At 51.5% G+C, this 18,632-nt stretch overlaps 1 protein-coding gene across 1 annotated transcript in view; it reads right to left on the bottom strand.

The window, feature by feature from the left end:
* The window catches only part of RAPGEF3 (Rap guanine nucleotide exchange factor 3), a 39,846-nt gene extending 21,214 nt beyond the window's left edge, over positions 1–18,632 (bottom strand). Inside the window, exons 1-2 of the mRNA XM_017853130.1 lie at positions 18,457–18,632; positions 5,394–5,606 (exon numbers count right to left, since the gene is read on the bottom strand). Of these exons, the coding sequence (XP_017708619.1) occupies positions 5,394–5,606; positions 18,457–18,495 (252 nt within the window). The 5' untranslated portion in view covers positions 18,496–18,632. The remainder of the gene's footprint in view (positions 1–5,393; positions 5,607–18,456) is intronic.

Genomic DNA, 18,632 nt, shown 5'->3' with positions numbered 1-18,632 from the left:
TTGCCATAGCTGTTAAGTCTTATCTTAGTCTGTATCTAACTGCAAGCTCTCCTACTGTAACCCGCTTGCATTTTCTCTTGTCCTAGTCTAGGTAGGAACAGAAAGAGCTGTTTTCAGACTTCTTCTCTGGGAGGTTAATGGGTTTTCCCCTTGGCTTTCAAAGAGGGAGGTCTGGCATCAATAACTGGCCGTGCTGTCTTCCTGGGACTCGGGCTCCACCCCTTTACTGTGGGTGTGCGTGCTCACAGCTGGCACTCATTCATTCCCTCATGGAAGCCTTTCCTGGGCTAAAGGCATCATCAAGAGGTAAGAAGTACAGCTTCACAGGTACCCAGAGCCTCTCAAACATAGGAATGATGGAATGAAACCTCCCCACCCTAGTCCCCAAAGATGGTCATCAGAAGAGGGAGTGGCCGCCTGCCTCTAAACACTAAAATCTAAGTTCCCTCTAGTCACCAACGCCTGCCTGTCAGGGAAGGGCCTTGTTTCTGTGCCTTTGACCCCATTTACACTCCAGCAACCTTCACCCCACCTCTCCAGCCTCCCCATGCACACCAGCCCTTCATTTCTGGGGCTGTGGGGAGTCAGGAAACAGCCTGGTGGCCTCCTCCACTCCCTCCCAGACTTCAGGTCCCAGGGGATCCTCCAGTGACCTCACTGTCCTGGCACCTGACCGTCTCCCTACCCCTACCTTGCCTCTACAAGCTGGGAAGGGGACAGGAAATGCACAAATAATTATAGCCTAAGAGGGAAGGAGGGAGGGAAGGTTCCAGCCCACTGGCTCCAGGCAATAGGTACAGCCAATGACCCGGAGAAGAGAGCTGGAGGGGTAGCAGGGGAGGACCCAGGTTCATGATAAGGAAGACCCTAGTAGAGAACAGCTCTACCAGTACTGACACCTGGACTCTCCTCTCAATTCTGATTGCAAAGACGAGCCCCTCATCTTGGTGGGTCTCAGTTTTTTCAACTCAGCCTCAGCGTAAATGGCAGTTGGGCAAGGTAGGGGAAGGAGGGAGAGGGTAGTGGTTATTCTACTCGAAAGGACTTGCCAATAAGAAATGAACTCTCGGCTAGGTACAATGGCTCATGCCTGTAATCCCAGCACTTTGGGAGGCTGAGGCAGGCAGATCACAAGGTCAAGAGATCGAGACCATCCTGGCCAATATGGTGAAACCTCATCTCTACCAAAATACAAAATTTCTGGGCATGGTGGTGCACAGCTGTAGCCCCAGCTACTCAGGAGGCTGAGGCAGGAGAATCGCTTGAACCTGGGAGGCGGAGGTTGCAGTGAGCCGAGATGGCATCACTGCACTCCAGCCTGGTGACAGAGGAAGACTCCAGTAAAAGAAAAAAAGAAAAGAAAAGAAAAGAAAAGAAAAAAAGAATGAACTCTCCTGGCCAAGCACGGTGGGTCACACCTATAATACTAGCACTTTGGGATGCCAAGGCAGGTGGATTGCTTGGGCCTGGGAGTTCAAGACCAGCCTGGGCAACATAGCGAAACCCGGGTGGACACATGCAGTAAATACATAACTGAATCTCAAGCTAAGCTACTCTATTTAGTCTCTGCTGATTTGGATAGTACAGCCATTATCTTGCCTCCCAAATCCCACCATTCTTTCCCCTTCCTGCTCTCTCCTTCATTCTTTCAGGTCTAGAAATGTTTCTTACTAGCAAAGGGCACTTTGGTCATCTCAGATTCTCCAAATGTCTCAGAATCCTTCCCTGAGACCCCAGAGGCAGGTACCAAGCAGCGTCCACATGACTACCTCACCCCAAGCCCAAAACACAGAATTAGCACAGTTCAGTAACTCACTAAAGGAGAATGCTGCCACAGTGACATATCCAAGAACCGTAACCAAGCTTACCTCACTCCAACCCCTTGACCTGGCCCCTATACCTCCCACCTCCACCTGGAGAGAACACACAAGCACCTAACTCAATGCCTGGCTCACAGAGGTGACAGATAACAAATCCCGTTCCCCTTCCCCTATGCCCAGAGACATTTGGGCAGAACACACACACAGACACACACTTTGCAGCTGTGTGAGCCACCCACGCATACTGCAGACAAGCTTCCTGACCCACTGTCTAGGGCAGCTGTACCACTCTAGACCCCAGAGCAAGCTGGACCACCAGCAGCATGCCGAGCCACGATCCAGGCCCCCCTCTAGCCCTGATACTGACCCTGGCACCTGGGCAGGTGAAAGGGACTCACCCAGCGCAGCCCCTGGATGCAGCTCGGACGCTGGTGCTCCAGCAGCAGCTGGTAGGAGCAGCTTCGGGGCCGGTGCATCTTCCTCAACACCATGTTGAGTAGTGTCCCCTCCGGCACCACGTCAGGGAGGNGAAGAAGCAGCTGATATGGGTCAAGGTGAAGGTCCTCACCCACTACCTCCTCTCCTTCCTGAACAGAAAGGTTTCAGGGTGGAAGAGGAGGCGCCAACTCCCCTGGCACCAGCACTGTGGCCTGCCCCACCCTCACTCCCTGTCACTGAATGTCAGAGCCGGGCTGGAGAGACAGGCACAGAGCCAGACAGCCTGGGGACCTGTCAGACCAGTTCCCTTGGGCCATAGCTAACGTGTTAGGCTAAAGCTGCTTGTGGTGGGACAGGGGAAGGGTGCATGGGGTGAGGTGATGCCTTAAGGTGTCAGTGTTACTATTTGTAGCAAGAGAGAAGTGCAGCATGGTGGTTATGTGGTTATGAGCTTGGACTCTACAGCCAGATTGCCTAGGACCAAAGCCCAGCTTTGCCACTTAGCAGCTGCGTACCTCTGAACCTGTCACTTAACCTCTCTGTGACTTCGTTTTCACATCTGTAAAATGGAGATGATGACATTAATACCTATCTCACAGGGCTGTTGTGAGAATTATTTGATATGATAAAGGTAAACCACTTATAATAATGTCTGGCACATAAGTACTGTATAACTATTAGCTGCTATTATTTGGACAGATTGGATGAAAGTGTGTTCTCTGAGTTACGAAATAGGGCCACTTCCCCAAAAACAGTCGCACAAAGAGAATCATCTCAGACTTCCCTGAGCTAATAGAACCCACCAGAGGTCACTGATTTTGCCCCTGCCCCCGGACATCAGACAAGGTCTCACCTCCCCCGCTCATGTTTTCCAAAGATGTTCTTCCATTCCATTCCACTGTCACCTTTGCCATAGCTGTTAAGTCTTATCTTAGTCTGTATCTAACTGCAAGCTCTCCTACTGTAACCCGCTTGCATTTTCTCTTGTCCTAGTCTAGGTAGGAACAGAAAGAGCTGTTTTCAGACTTCTTCTCTGGGAGGTTAATGGGTTTTCCCCTTGGCTTTCAAAGAGGGAGGTCTGGCATCAATAACTGGCCGTGCTGTCTTCCTGGGACTCGGGCTCCACCCCTTTACTGTGGGTGTGCGTGCTCACAGCTGGCACTCATTCATTCCCTCATGGAAGCCTTTCCTGGGCTAAAGGCATCATCAAGAGGTAAGAAGTACAGCTTCACAGGTACCCAGAGCCTCTCAAACATAGGAATGATGGAATGAAACCTCCCCACCCTAGTCCCCAAAGATGGTCATCAGAAGAGGGAGTGGCCGCCTGCCTCTAAACACTAAAAATCTAAGTTCCCTCTAGTCACCAACGCCTGCCTGTCAGGGAAGGGCCTTGTTTCTGTGCCTTTGACCCCATTTACACTCCAGCAACCTTCACCCCCACCTCTCCAGCCTCCCCATGCACACCAGCCCTTCATTTCTGGGGGCTGTGGGGAGTCAGGAAACAGCCTGGTGGCCTCCTCCACTCCCTCCCAGACTTCAGGTCCCAGGGGATCCTCCAGTGACCTCACTGTCCTGGCACCTGACCGTCTCCCTACCCCCTACCTTGCCTCTACAAGCTGGGAAGGGGACAGGAAATGCACAAATAATTATAGCCTAAGAGGGAAGGAGGGAGGGAAGGTTCCAGCCCACTGGCTCCAGGCAATAGGTACAGCCAATGACCCGGAGAAGAGAGCTGGAGGGGTAGCAGGGGAGGACCCAGGTTCATGATAAGGAAGACCCTAGTAGAGAACAGCTCTACCAGTACTGACACCTGGACTCTCCTCTCAATTCTGATTGCAAAGACGAGCCCCTCATCTTGGTGGGTCTCAGTTTTTTCAACTCAGCCTCAGCGTAAATGGCAGTTGGGCAAGGTAGGGGGAAGGAGGGAGAGGGTAGTGGTTATTCTACTCGAAAGGACTTGCCAATAAGAAATGAACTCTCGGCTAGGTACAATGGCTCATGCCTGTAATCCCAGCACTTTGGGAGGCTGAGGCAGGCAGATCACAAGGTCAAGAGATCGAGACCATCCTGGCCAATATGGTGAAACCTCATCTCTACCAAAAATACAAAAATTTCTGGGCATGGTGGTGCACAGCTGTAGCCCCAGCTACTCAGGAGGCTGAGGCAGGAGAATCGCTTGAACCTGGGAGGCGGAGGTTGCAGTGAGCCGAGATGGCATCACTGCACTCCAGCCTGGTGACAGAGGAAGACTCCAGTAAAAGAAAAAAAGAAAAGAAAAGAAAAGAAAAAGAAAAAAAGAATGAACTCTCCTGGCCAAGCACGGTGGGTCACACCTATAATACTAGCACTTTGGGATGCCAAGGCAGGTGGATTGCTTGGGCCTGGGAGTTCAAGACCAGCCTGGGCAACATAGCGAAACCCGGGTGGACACATGCAGTAAATACATAACTGAATCTCAAGCTAAGCTACTCTATTTAGTCTCTGCTGATTTGGATAGTACAGCCATTATCTTGCCTCCCAAATCCCACCATTCTTTCCCCTTCCTGCTCTCTCCTTCATTCTTTCAGGTCTAGAAATGTTTCTTACTAGCAAAGGGCACTTTGGTCATCTCAGATTCTCCAAATGTCTCAGAATCCTTCCCTGAGACCCCAGAGGCAGGTACCAAGCAGCGTCCACATGACTACCTCACCCCAAGCCCAAAACACAGAATTAGCACAGTTCAGTAACTCACTAAAGGAGAATGCTGCCACAGTGACATATCCAAGAACCGTAACCAAGCTTACCTCACTCCAACCCCTTGACCTGGCCCCTATACCTCCCACCTCCACCTGGAGAGAACACACAAGCACCTAACTCAATGCCTGGCTCACAGAGGTGACAGATAACAAATCCCGTTCCCCTTCCCCCTATGCCCAGAGACATTTGGGCAGAACACACACACAGACACACACTTTGCAGCTGTGTGAGCCACCCACGCATACTGCAGACAAGCTTCCTGACCCACTGTCTAGGGCAGCTGTACCACTCTAGACCCCCAGAGCAAGCTGGACCACCAGCAGCATGCCGAGCCACGATCCAGGCCCCCCTCTAGCCCTGGTACTGACCCTGGCACCTGGGCAGGTGAAAGGGACTCACCCAGCGCAGCCCCTGGATGCAGCTCGGACGCTGGTGCTCCAGCAGCAGCTGGTAGGAGCAGCTTCGGGGCCGGTGCATCTTCCTCAACACCATGTTGAGTAGTGTCCCCTCCGGCACCACGTCAGGGAGGGCTCCCACCTGCGGTGCTCCCAGAGCTGGGCTATCCTCCACAGCCAGGCCCACCTGCCAGCAGCTCTCACCTGGCCAGCCCACCTGTGACACAGGGAGGAAAGTGGACAGCCATGGGACGCGACTGGGGCAGCTGGACCACAGTTCAACTGCCCCAGGCAGAACTACTTCCTTAGAGTCCTCTGGACTGGTCAGGCGGAGGTGCTGCAGCCCTGCCAGGAGCTGGGGGGAGGAACAGGAAGACCTTTACTGGGGCCTGCCGGTCTGGCGCACTTAGGGGTCTCCAGCTGGCTCTTGGAAAAGATCAGGCCCTTTTTAGTCCTCTTTGGAATTCTGTCCCATCTCACTGCCCATGCCCCTGCAGGGATCTCCACCACCTCCCAGTATGAGGCTATAGATTCACTGGGTCTCCCAGAAATGCAGCTTCGGCTCAAACTCTTCTCCCCTCCTCCTCAGCCCTGACCAACCCTCTCTCTCTCACCCAAACTCCCCAGCGTGTCAGCTTCCTCTCCCGCCCTCTCCTGCTCCTCCTCAACCCTGACCCCACCTTACCCACCTTCATGTTTCTTTTTAAGCTCGCACAGCCATGCAGGCTCTAACAAAAGGCTGGGCGGTCCCCAGTGACCCCCATCAGCTTTGATAAGGGAATCGGGAGGGAGTGAGTCGGTGGGTAAGTCCAGGTACAGCGAACGGGGCCAGTGCCTAGCTGGACCGGCTGCCAGGGCAGCAGGATGCAGGGCTCGGTGGAGAGGCGCCTCTTGGGTGAGTAGAGAGGTGGGGGCTTGGTGGGGGGACGCCACCCAGCCACAGGCGACAAGGAGCCCCGAGCCTCCCCCTTCGTCCCAGACGAAGAAGCCAGCTGGCACCGGGCGCTGAAGCAAGGCTGCGCTGGCTCCGGTCCGGGCGGGAGCTGTCACACCCCCTGCTCTGCCCTCCCCGTTCCCCTCCCCTTGACTGGCGGAGGGGGCGGGGAGGAGGCGCCCTGCCTTACGGTAGAGGAGAACGTAGGGGAAGGGGGCGGGCACCCGCAGGCTTTGTAGTCCGCACCCGGGGGTACGTAGAGTGGACATCCGCCTGAGCCCAGAGCATCCCCAGGGGGCAGGAGCCGCCCCGAGGTGTGTGCAGAAGGCAGCAACGGCCGGGGTGTCGGGGATCGGGCGGTGAGTGGCTGCACTGGCCGCCACGTGGCCAGGAGGAGAAATGCAAACAAGGAAACCGGGGAAAGGGGGGAGGGGGTGAGTCATTGCGGCCCCACCCGGGAGGGAAATCCGGGCTGGGGCCGCTTCCCGGCCGGGGGCGTCTGCCTTCTGTTTCAGTTCAGGGTCTCCAGCCGCCCGGGGGAGGGACTAGGCGGCTTTCCCGCTGGGAATCCCGCCGCTTTGCCTCCCGCAGTTCCGTTCCCAGACCCACGCCCCACTACCCCCTGCCCCAGCAAACACACACCGGGAGCAGATGAGGAAACTGAGGCTGGAGAGGAAGGACCGCTCTCCAGGACGGATAGGACCGGAGTCGCGGCCCTGAGAGGAGATTGGGGTTGTGGCAGAGCTTCCAGGGGAGCAGAAGGTGTTCGAGGACCACGCCCCCTACCGCGCGCTCCCTGGTGGCCGGGTAGGTTGAGGCAGAGACCAGGAATTCCAGCGCCCTGCTAAGCAGGCTTGCTACCTAGGCCCCACGCCTCCCTGGGCCTCAGTTTCCACCACTGTGCAAGTGACCCAGCTCGGGCCTCTTCGCCCCACTCCTGAGAGGGTGGAGAGACAGTGGCCGGAGACGGCGACTCGCGCGGCGCCCGGTAATTGCTCAGGATGATCATGAGGGTTTGGAAGGAGGCGAACGCCCGGCCCCCAGCTTTTTAGGCTTTTTTTGCCTCTTCTCTTCCCTTTTCCCTTTGCTGTTGAGCCAGCCCAGACTGGGAAGAAGTATCTCTAAAAGCCTATACCCCAACTTTGGGATGTTCTCCAATCATCCTCCACCATGATTATTTTCTTGAAGTTGGGGAGGACTGGGAAGAAGTAGCTCTAAAAGCCTATACCCCAATTTTGGGATGCCAAACCCCCATCCTCCACCAATGATTATTTTCTTGAAAGTGGGGATAGGAATTTTAATTGTGATTAAAATCTCATTTTTAATGTATATATGTATAAAAAATGTTTCCCAGAAGCTTACTAAAATGCAGGCTCTGTCCCCAGCAATTCATATTCAATCCTATTGGCATGAAATGGAAAATCTGTATTTTGAACAAACACCCCAGGTCATCCGCTGTGTCCACATATTAAGAAATGCTGGTAGAGTTTTAAATGCCTCTCCGGGGAAGGAGGGAAGCCTGAGAATGAATCTGACCTCAGACCCAAATTCATTCAACCAAGTTCTGGTAATCTGGAAGAAGGAAGAGCAACTTGGAAACTGGTAGGAAAGGATGACAAGTTGGGAGTCACAGGTATGCATGGGGAAGAGTTAGGGGGATGGAGTCATGAGTTTTGGGTTGTTGGGGCCAGTGCCCTGCCCTTGCAGGAAGGCTTCCTGAGACTGGCAATAGGGTCACAAAGGGGTTCCCTATTTCCTATTCTTGCAGCCCTTACTCTGAGCAGGTGGAAAAGATGCTGGGGAGTGAGGCAGGACACTTGTATACCTGCAGACATTTCAGTAGAGCCACAAAAGCTAATCATGTGCGGGCACTCTTTCAAGTGCTTTCCGTGTGTTTAATTCCTGCCACGATCCTGTGAAGTAGGTACTGCTGTTATCCTCACGTTACAGATGGGGAAACTGAGGCTCAGGGATATTAAGTAAATTGCCAAAGTCACACAGCTAGTAAATGGTGGAGCTCGGGCATGAATCCAGGTTGTCTGTCTCCACGTACTCCCCATGGTATACTGTGTATACTCTGTATGTATTCTATTTTCTCTTCTAATGTAGACTAGACTGCCTAGGAGAGCCTACTCAAAAAAGGGAAATTGAGGCTGGGCACGGTGGCTCACGCCTGTGATCCCAACACCTTGGGAGGCTGAGGGGGGTTGGATCACAAGGTCAGGAGTTCAAGACCAGCCTGACCAACATGGTGAAACACTGTCTCTACTAAAAATACAAAAATTAGCCAGGCGTGGTGGTGTGTGCCTGTAATCCCAGCTACTCAGGAGGCTGAGGTGGGAGAATTGCTTGAACCCGGGAGGCGAAGGTTGCAGTGAGCCGAGATCACGCCACTGCACTCCAGCCTGGGCGACAGAGCGAGACTCCATCTCAAAAAAAAAAAGGGAAAATCGAATATGTTTGTGTCGAGGTGTGGGGGAACCTCAGGGAGCCAAGGATTGGAAGAAAGTCTTTCAAATCAGTGAAAATGAAAGTGTCCCAAACCCACTCCCCATCTATGTTTCCCTTCAACACTACTCTTGCTTTTCTTTTTTCCATCTCTTTTTCATTCCCCCTCTCTGGGTAGACTGAGAAGAGGGCCTGGGGCAATTACCTATTGGCTCCTAGCCTGGGGAGACCATAGTGAGTGAATCTTTTATGTGTCCCATTTCTAGCTTGTCCTATCTCTAACAGGCAAGGCCCCCAGCCTGCCATCAAAGCAGATGACGGGGCAGGTTTTTGCCTTCTCAGAATCCCTGGATGGGGACCGGCCAGTAGAATTACTGCTCAGCAGATATTTGATCATGGCGAAGGCCTTTTTTGCCTTCTCAGAATCCCTGGATGGGGACCGGCCAGTAGAATTACTGCTCAGCAGATATTTGATCATGGCGAAGGCCTAGAAGGGGCAGAGGACTGGGAATGTGTCTGAGAAACACATCCAAGCAAGATGGTGAATCATCTTGGGGACAATCATGCCATGTCCTGGTACCGCCTCCACCCTCCACTGACTGTCATTAAAAGCCTGGCAGGTGTGTTAAGTAAGATAAATAATAATAACAATAGTCAACATGCACCAGGCCCTGTTCTTGATACTTTATATATATTCACTGATTGAATTGTCACAACCACCCTATGAGATGAGGTTGTTATTATTGTTATCCCATTTTACAGATGAGGGACCTGAGACACAAAGAGGTTAAATGACTTGCCCAAGGTCCCACACTAGGAAGTGGTAGAGCCGTGAGTAAGTCTGCCTAGGTGGTTTCTACCCTGTGTGCTTTGCCACTCTGCACTCCTGCCTCTGAAACATACTGACAGCTCCTATAAAGGGGGAAAAACTCATATCCACAGCCATTTGCCTACACCTTGGTACAGATGATGGAAACTGAACAGTAGGACCCCTTAATACACTCTACTCGGACAATGAGCTCCTGCCAGAGCATGGACGTCCTTGAACCCTCCCCCATTCCCTTCAAGCAGGTGGCAGAGGCTCCCATGGATAGCTGAGGAGGGTGGGAGGTTGAAGGGGGCTTCTCAGACCAGCCTTTGACTCTGGGCTTGATTTTCCCCACTTCGGCCTCTTTGCTGAGCTCTACACAAGGTGAGCCCATAGTTTCCTGGATCTTCACAGGAACCTCATATTCCCTTCCTGCCCCAGGAGGCCTCTCCTCCTGCTCTGCCTCTCTCAGCTCCCTGTTCCCAAACTCCACCACTGCCTGATACCCTACATTCCTCCTTCTCCCACATCCAGGCAGCCACCAAGTCAGGTTGATTCAACCAATGAAGCATCTCTTGCATCTCTCTGTTATGCCTCATCCCCACTGCAACTGTTCTAGCCCAATAATGGTCTCTTCCAGTATTTACTATGTGCAGAATACTGTTAGTCACTTTATATACATCTTTTTATCCTCAGAATAATTCTTATTTGTGAGTGAGGAAACTGAGTCACAGGGAGACGGAGTAACTTTCCCAAGGTCACACAGTTAATAAGTAATACAGCCAGACTCCGGCAGTCTAACTGCAGAGTCCATATTCCTAAACACCATTGTACACTGCTACCTCCTGCCCCGATCACTACTCTTAACCTTGCCTTCCTCAGTCCTTACTATGCAATGCCACAAGAATCTTCAAGGAATCTTGAATTCATTCAACAACATTTACTCTAAGTGCTGGGAACTTTGCTGTAAACTGGAGAGCTCAAACCGAGCAGCAGACACTGTCCCAAATCTTCAGGGCCCCAGATCCTATTGGAATTATCTTTTATCTCCCTAACACACTAATCTGATTGGCTCTCCCTCCTCAGCACAGTGTCTGGCGTGAAGTTGACGCTTAATGATTATGGGTGGAACTGAAATGAACAGGAACAGTGAGCAGTCAGCTGGTGCCTGCTATGGGCCTGTAGCCTCAGCAGGATGGAAGGGAGAGGAGCTAGTTTCCCAGTTCAATTTCAAGGCCTTTCATGCCATCTTTCTCCCTCCTTGCTGGCTTCTTGTCTCCTACTCATTTCTCCTCTATCCTGTGCTATCAACTTTGTTCATAAGGCTCAGCTGTGACATTTGAGGGTGATTGGTGGGATGGAGAGAGGGAGGCTGGAGGAAAATTTCACTAATAGGCCTCCCATGGGACTGCGGGAAATGACCAGCTTGGAGGCCAACTGGGAGATAAAGCCGTAGGGGATATAAGGGCTGTGCCAGGACCTTGGCCTGCGGCTTAGCCTCCCACAACACCCCTAGGAGTCGACCTTGCCTATGGTTGGTCAACAGTGGGAAGAGATTGAGCAGAGATCCAGGTATCCTCCTCTGGACTCTACCTCCTGGCTCTGCATGGTTTAAGGCCCTCTGACTCTTGCCCAGACTCCATCCCCCAAGGGCTGTTCCAGTTCAGTTCCTCCATCTCCTCCCCTGCCCATTTCTGGGGTCAGCGGCAGGGGCAGGGAGCTGGAGCCTTGATGGGCGCCAAGCCAAACCTTCCTAGGACTAACAGGTCACCAGTCACTCATGAGCCACTTATGACAGTGATAGGAGGGAGAGGAGGGATGGGCTCCTGCCTCTAGGAGGCCAATGTGGGCAAGCTGGGGCTCACAGTCAGGGCTGGGAGCTGCCGGAAATTGCAGAGGCGAAAGCAGGAACCCCACACTCTCCTGGAGGCACATTCCTCTGGCTGGTGCTCAAGCTAGCCGTGCATGGCAGAGATGAGGAAATAGTCGTCGAACAGACCCGTGGTAGTGATGCTGGGCTGGAGGGTAGGGACAGGGTGGCAGAAGCCAGAAGAGCAGGTGAAGACGGGCAGGGCTGGAGATGCCCCTAGAAGGGAGGGAAGCAGCCTGACTCCCGGCAAGTTTACTGTTGTAGGAATGTACAGAAATGAGTAACTGCTTTCTCCCCCCAACTTATGCTTCTCAAGGAGAGAGAGAAAGAGAAAGAAGGAGAGAGAGAGAGAGAGAGAGAGAGAGAGAGAGAGAGAGAGTGTATGTGTGTGTCTTGTTTGGGTCCTACGAGACACTGCATCTGACCTTGAGTGACCAGTGTTCTGCAATGGCTGCCCCATTCCAGTTGTGGCCACTTTCCCTAAGAGTCACTTTTCTCCTCACCCCTGTATTCTGTTCTGAGGCTGAACACCCACACTACCCACTGCCTCCTACCACTCCCCTCTTTGCAACTTTCCCAGCCTTCCCAAAACCTTTGTCTTAAGTGCTCTCATCTGCCAACTCATCCTGGGCTCACGGCCTCTGTTCAGGACTCAAACCCTGTGCCCACTTTGTCCCTCTGTTTCAGAGTCTTGGTAGGGGCGACTGCAGGAGCCTGAAAGAGGGGTCCTAGCAGGGCCCTGGCCCTTGCTCAGGAGATGCCCAGTTCTGTCTCTCAGGCCTGGTCAGTCAGGCTGGAACCAGAGCACTGGCTGGGGGTGGGGGGAGGATGTAGGTAACAAGGAAAGCAGGCTAGGGCCAAGGTCCCCTTCCCAGCATCAGAGCAGAGCCATCCCACCCCTAAATGCCACTCTGGAAGTGCTGGGGTCAGAGAGGAAACCAAATAGGCCAAAGTTTTCCTGGCATGAGATCCACTGCCCATTTCCTCCCTTCAGAGAGAACTTGGTAAGAAATTAGACCAGGTGCGGTGGCTCACGCCGATAATCCCAGCACTTTGGGAGGCCGAGGCAGGCAGATCACGAGGTCGAGACCATCCTGGCCAACATGGTGAGACCCCGTTTCTACTAAAAACACAAAAATTAGCTGGGCACAGTTGTGTGTGCCTGTAGTCCAAGCTACTCGGGAGGCTAAGGCAGGAGAATCACTTGAACCCGGGAGGCGGAGGTTGCAGTGAGTCAAGATCGCACCACTGTACTCCAGTCTGGGCAACAGAGTGTGTCTCGGAAAAAAGAAAAAAAAAAAAGAAAGAAAGAAATTAGGGGAGGATACAAAGATGAGGGTCTGGAGAGAGAAACAGAAAAGTGGGATCCAGAGAGAGGAACAGAAAAGTGGGGTCCAGAGAAGGAAACAGAAGTAAGGGAAAGTCTGCAGTTCTGCCTGAGAGAGGGCACAGGTCCCCCTCAGGCCTTGCGGGGGATAGAGAGGCAGCCCCACTGCTCTGCCTTCCCACCCCTCAGCCTCAGCCCCTCCTGCTCTAGCCTCTTTTGCCTGCTTTGCCTCTGGTGGAAGTGGGGAGCCTGGTCCGTGAGCTCCACCTAACCACACTGCGGGGCCAGACCGAATCCTGACTTAATCTCCCCAACTGCTTCAGTTCTCCCCAAGCCCAGCCTCCTGGGACCTCAGCTGAGGGTGCCTGCTAGGCCCTGGGGACCAGGCAAAGTGGCAGCCTCTGACCTGTCACTGCCCCTGAGTCTGGCTCTGCACCCACCTCAGGGCCTGGCCTGTGTCAGGCTTCCCCCTGGAGGGCATCATTTCTCTGCCACATGCCTGGCACTCACCACACTGAAATCAAAGTGTTGCATAAGTATTGCATGCTGCCTCCTCCAGGAGAATGTTAGCTGCCAGAGGGTGAGAGCCACTCTGCTGTGCTCAAAAATGCATGCCTTGTGTGGTCAGTGCCTTGTACATAGAAGGCCCTCAGGAGAGGTTTCTTGCATTAATAGTAAACAAGTTTCTCCCCCTCTTGCCATGGTTCTTTCTCACCTCCCTCTTAGCTTCCCAAGATTTGTCTTTCCTTCCTGGGGCCTGTCCACCCAGTTCTTGACCAATTGTCATTCCTCCCACTGTCCTATTCCATCTCTTGTCCAATGCTTCCTCTTCCAAGAAGTATCATGAGATGTGGCCACTCAAGTCTCTCTAGGGTGCCATTTTTGGGGTCCCTGCTCTGGACTAAGCACAGGTGAGAGCCTTATTTCTAGTCTTTTACTTCACCCAATGCCCATGCAGCTGGACTAGAGGGGGACCCACATGCCCTGATGAAAGCTCCATGGTGACTTTCTCATTAAGTAAAGCCAATTCTCAAACTCAAATCTAAGGGGCAAATATTGATGAACCCTCTGCCAGGCTTTTCCCTCAGGGAAGAGCTAATTCTCTCCCCTCCTGCCCTCAAGCCTTGTTATGCTCTCACTCCTCACAGCGCTGCAACCTGCCCTTCTCCAGCCCCTGGCAGCTTCCAAGGAGTCAAGGAAGTCAGTCAGCCCCATTTGCCCCCAGGCCCAAGTCCCTGTGGAAGTGAACTGCAGGCTTTATCCACCCCACCCTCCCCATCCAGCAACAGCTCCCTCAGTAAAAGGGGAAAGAGAATCAGGTCAGGTACCTGTGATTGGGGGTTCAGGTCAAGAGATGGAGATTGCTAGAGAACACAGGATAGGGAGGCAAGCCTGGGCCCCAGCTCCTTCACGCTGCTCTCCCCAGGCAGCTGCACCTGTGATCCCCCTTCCCTCCCCCTGACCCCCCAGGCCACCTGCCCCGATGCTTTCTTAGCTCCTGAGTTCAAAGACCTGCTGTTTCCACTCAACATCTTCTCACTTGCCATCCTGCCCTCCGCATAGACCTCTAGGCTGTCAGTGGGCAGGCAGAGGAAATGGGGTCTTAGAGAGAAACCAGACTCTGAGCAGTTTCACTCTAGCCCTGAGAAATGAGGAGAACCCCTTCTAAAGGGGCAGAAGGCAGCCCTAGCCCTGGGGAGCAGCATTCTGGGTCCAAGGTGACCCTTAGATTTGAGTCCTCCCTGCAACCTCCTAGAATGCATGGTGATGGGGCCAGCTCCTCCTTGCAGCCAGCCACCTGCTGCTGCTGTCTAGGACAGCCCTTTCTGCTCTGTGGTCTATAAGCCTGACCTCAGGAGGAACGTGAAGCTGCAGGATGGGGGCCTGGGTGGGGTAAAATGGGGAGAGGAAAGGAATCTACCTCTGTGTCAGGCACAGCCTTGGGTTGCCACAGCCAGGGTCCTCAGCTGTGAACTCCACAAGGGCTGGGGGGTGGCTGGGGGGGCAGCAAGGGGACCACATAAGGTCTAGGGAGAATCCTGTGGAACTCAACTACCTATGTACGCAAGCTACCAGCCCAACCTGCAAAGCTGTCTGTTCAGGCACAAGGTTGGGGAAGGCTGCCCCCTAGAGCCAGAATCAAAGAATTCTTTAGGACATTCAGCCCTTCTTTTCATATGTATTGAATGAATATTTATTGAGTTCCTACCTAGGCGCCTGGCATTATGCTAGCGACGGGGAATACAGAAGTGATCAAGGCAGGCGTAAAGTGAATAACTATCATAGTTGACCCTATGTTGAGGGGTCTTTTGGGACATGGAACTTTTTGTGGTAAAACTGGAAAAGTCCCCAGTGAGTCAGGACGAGTCAGTTACCCTGCCTTCCTGGAGATTATATTCCAGTAGGGACAGCAGGAGTAGGGGTGGAAAGTATAAATACAATTTTTTGTCGTGGTAAGTGCTGTGGAGGAAATAAAACAGAGCGAGGAATCCTCTGAGGAGGTAACATTTGAGCTGAGACTTGAATGAGAGATCAGTCTTACAAACACTCAGAGAAGAGCTTTCCGGGCACAAAGCACAAAAAACCTGGGACAGGAACAAGTGTGGCACGTTTGAGAAACAGAAAGAAAGCCAGTGTGTCTGAAGCAAAATGAGCAAGGGTGAGTAAGGCTGGTTGGAGCCAGCAAGACCCCAATCAATTTACTCTAAGAGCTGTGGAAGCTATTAGAGTGATTGAAGCAGGGGAGTACCATGTTCTGGTTGTTTTATTTATTTATTTATTTATTTATTTATTTACTTACTTACTTACTTACTTACTTACTTACTTACTGAGATGGAGTCTCACTCTGCTGCCCAGGCTGGAGTTCAGTGGTGTGATCTTGGCTCACTGCAATCTCCGCCCTCCAGGTTCAAGTGATTCTCCTGCTTCAGCCTCCCAAGTAGCTGGTATTACAGGCATGTGCCACCACACCTGGTTAATTTTTGTATTTTTAGTAGAGATGGGTTTTGCCATGTTGACCAGGCTGACCTCAAACTCCTGACCTCAGGTTGATCCACCCACCTCAGCCTCCCAAAGTGCTGGGATTACAGCCATGAGCCACTGCACCTGGCCATGGTTATTATTTTTAAAAGATTGGTCCAGCTGCTGAGTGGAGAGAGGATCAGAGGGGGAAGAATGAACAGAGGAGGACCAATTAGGAGGCTGCTGCAGGTAGGCAGGTGGTGATGATGGTGGCTGGATTAGGGTGGCAGAGGGAATGGAGAAAGAGGACAGGGCAAATCCAACTGTATTTTGTAATGAATTTGATGTAGGAGCAAAGGAAAGAGAAGACTCAGAGATAACACCCAGGTTTGGGTCTGAGCCACATTAAACAAGGACATGCCCCAGGGACATCAGAGGTCTCTCTGCATTGGGATTAAGAAGACAGGAGGAAGCCCTGGCATGTCCAATAAACTCAATCCTCTGGAAGACAGCTCAGTAGGTATATCCTTGACCTAGCATTGTGGGAGAAGATATGTCTGGAATGTGTGTTTTTGGGAGGAGTGAGAAAGGAATGTCAGCAGGCAGGATGTCTACAGATGGGGAGTTAGAAATCTGTCTTAGTATTGGTGGGACCCAGTTCAAAAGAGACTTCAGAGGGATTGATGGTTTAGATGGGTAATCTACATAGGACCTGTTTAGATGACCTTCAGTGGAATGAGGGATGATGTATTAGGATAATAAGGTTAGCTATAACAAACAAGTGAGCTATAACAAAGCCACTGACACTTCTCACTCATGTTCTGTAGTCCAGTGAGGATCTAGGGGACGGGGTAGCTCTGCTCCATCCATTCATTCAAGGCTAGGTTCTTTCCATTACGTGATATTGCTACATATGGCCTCTAAAATCATCACAGAATGGGAAGAGGGAGTGCAGGCTGTATGGGAGATTTTCAAATGAGTCCAGCCTAGAAATGGCACACATTGCTTCTGCCTTCATTCCATTGTTCAGAACTTGATCCCATGGCATCCGTTTGACTGCAAGGAAGCTGGGAAGTGTAGTTCAAATTTGGGAGGTCCTGTGCCCAGAAAGAGATACACAAATGTTGGTGTGTGTTGTGGAGCGCTAGTAGTTTCTGGCGCAGGCAGTGAGAATGGCTGTGCATCTTGTAGGGGTCACAGTAGTGTCTGTCCTGGGCTGGGATGGGAGTGTGCTCTCTGAGAATACCTTGGAAGGAAGCTGATTTGAGAGGATGTGTATGAGTGGTGCACACCCATGTGCTTTGCGGCTCAACAATCATTCCATTCTTTCCCTTTCTCAAGGTCTTCCACTGGATAAGATCTTAATTCTCTCACACCTTATCACTGAAATAACCTTGTGAATGCTTTATCCTCTACAATTTTCCCACATCAAATCTAACTGGATATTATAGTCTAATTAATCTTCCTAAGACTTGGCCTATGTCATGCAATCCCTGTTCAATAATAACAATAACAATTTCAACAGCAGCAGCAATAATTTGTTGAATTACTGTGTGGAGCACTTTGAATGTAGTATCTCAATATATCTCGATCTTTGTAACAAGCCCGTGATGTATCATCATCATTCCCTGTGTATACATGGAGCGACAGGAGTCCTGAGAGGTTCTCGCTGTGCTAACACAGTAGCCACTAGTCATGTGCAGCTACTTAAATTAATTAAATTTAATTTGATTTAAATTAAATATGTTACATTTAAATTAATTTAAATTAAATACAATTAAAAATTCAGTTCTTCAATCACACTAGTCACATATCAAGTATTCAATAGCCACATGTGATTAGTGGCCACCATTGTGGAGGGTGCAGATACGGAATATTTTCTTTCAGGCAGAAAGTCGATTGGATTGGACATCTGTGAGTTAGGGGCACTTGCCCAGGGTCACAGCAAATGGTGAAGCTGGGCCTCTGACCCCACCTGAGTCTAATGCTCTGCAATAGCTCTTCATTGCCTCCACAATTTAAAAAACATTTAAGCCTGGCCTTAGCCTTGTACAACCTGGTCTAGTACTACTTATACATAATTATTTCTCTTTCTTTTCTTACACAACCTCACTTTCCAGCACAGCAAGCTTGCTCACTGCTCTCCCATGCTCCTAATACGTCCACTCATAATATTTTTGCTGTCCTCCTTCTGTCTGCTCAGCTAATGAATTCTCCCCTGACCTTTAGGTTCAGATAGCTGAAATAGCTCTTGAAGCAGTTTCTTCTCTTCCATTCTCCCTGCTTCTGCCTGAACCGACTCTGAAGCCCCTCATCATCTCTTGCCATGGCAGCCTTCTGCTGCTACTAATTCCACTTCCTGACATTTATTGAGTATCTACCATGTGCTAGGCACTCTTCCAAGCACTCCTCATCATAACACTTTGAAGTAGGTATTACTGCAGTCTCCATTTTAAAGACATGGTAATTAAAGCACTGTGGAGTGAAACTTGTCCACCTCATCTCTCTGCTTCTAGTGTTTCACAGGCAGTTCACCTTCACTCTATTACTCTGGCCATAGTTTTAAAACACAGAATTGTAAGTTTTCTTCCCCAGCCCCAAGGGGAGAGAGACAGCCTTCTTAACAGAGCATGCAAGGTCCTTTATATTCAGAACCTTTCTAATCTCCAAACCCGCTACTCCACCTTCAAACTTGACATTCCAGCCACAAATGACTTACAGTTTCCCAAAGCTGCGTTATTTCTTCCCTCTGGGCCATCACACATGTGGTTCCGACTGCCTGGAGTACCGTCCATCCTGGCCAGCTCTGAAGCCATCCATGGCAATGCACTCCGGACCACGGGGCTTGCTTCCTCCTCCACAGGACGAGCACTTACTCTCCACCAGCGGCTCCTA

Source organism: Rhinopithecus bieti, unplaced genomic scaffold, assembly GCF_001698545.2.
Source record: "Rhinopithecus bieti isolate Rb0 unplaced genomic scaffold, ASM169854v2 scaffold_36869, whole genome shotgun sequence".
Taxonomy (NCBI): Eukaryota; Metazoa; Chordata; class Mammalia; order Primates; family Cercopithecidae; genus Rhinopithecus; species Rhinopithecus bieti.
The sequence above is the reverse complement of the archived record's forward strand: the minus strand, read 5'-3'. Positions and strand labels throughout refer to the sequence as shown.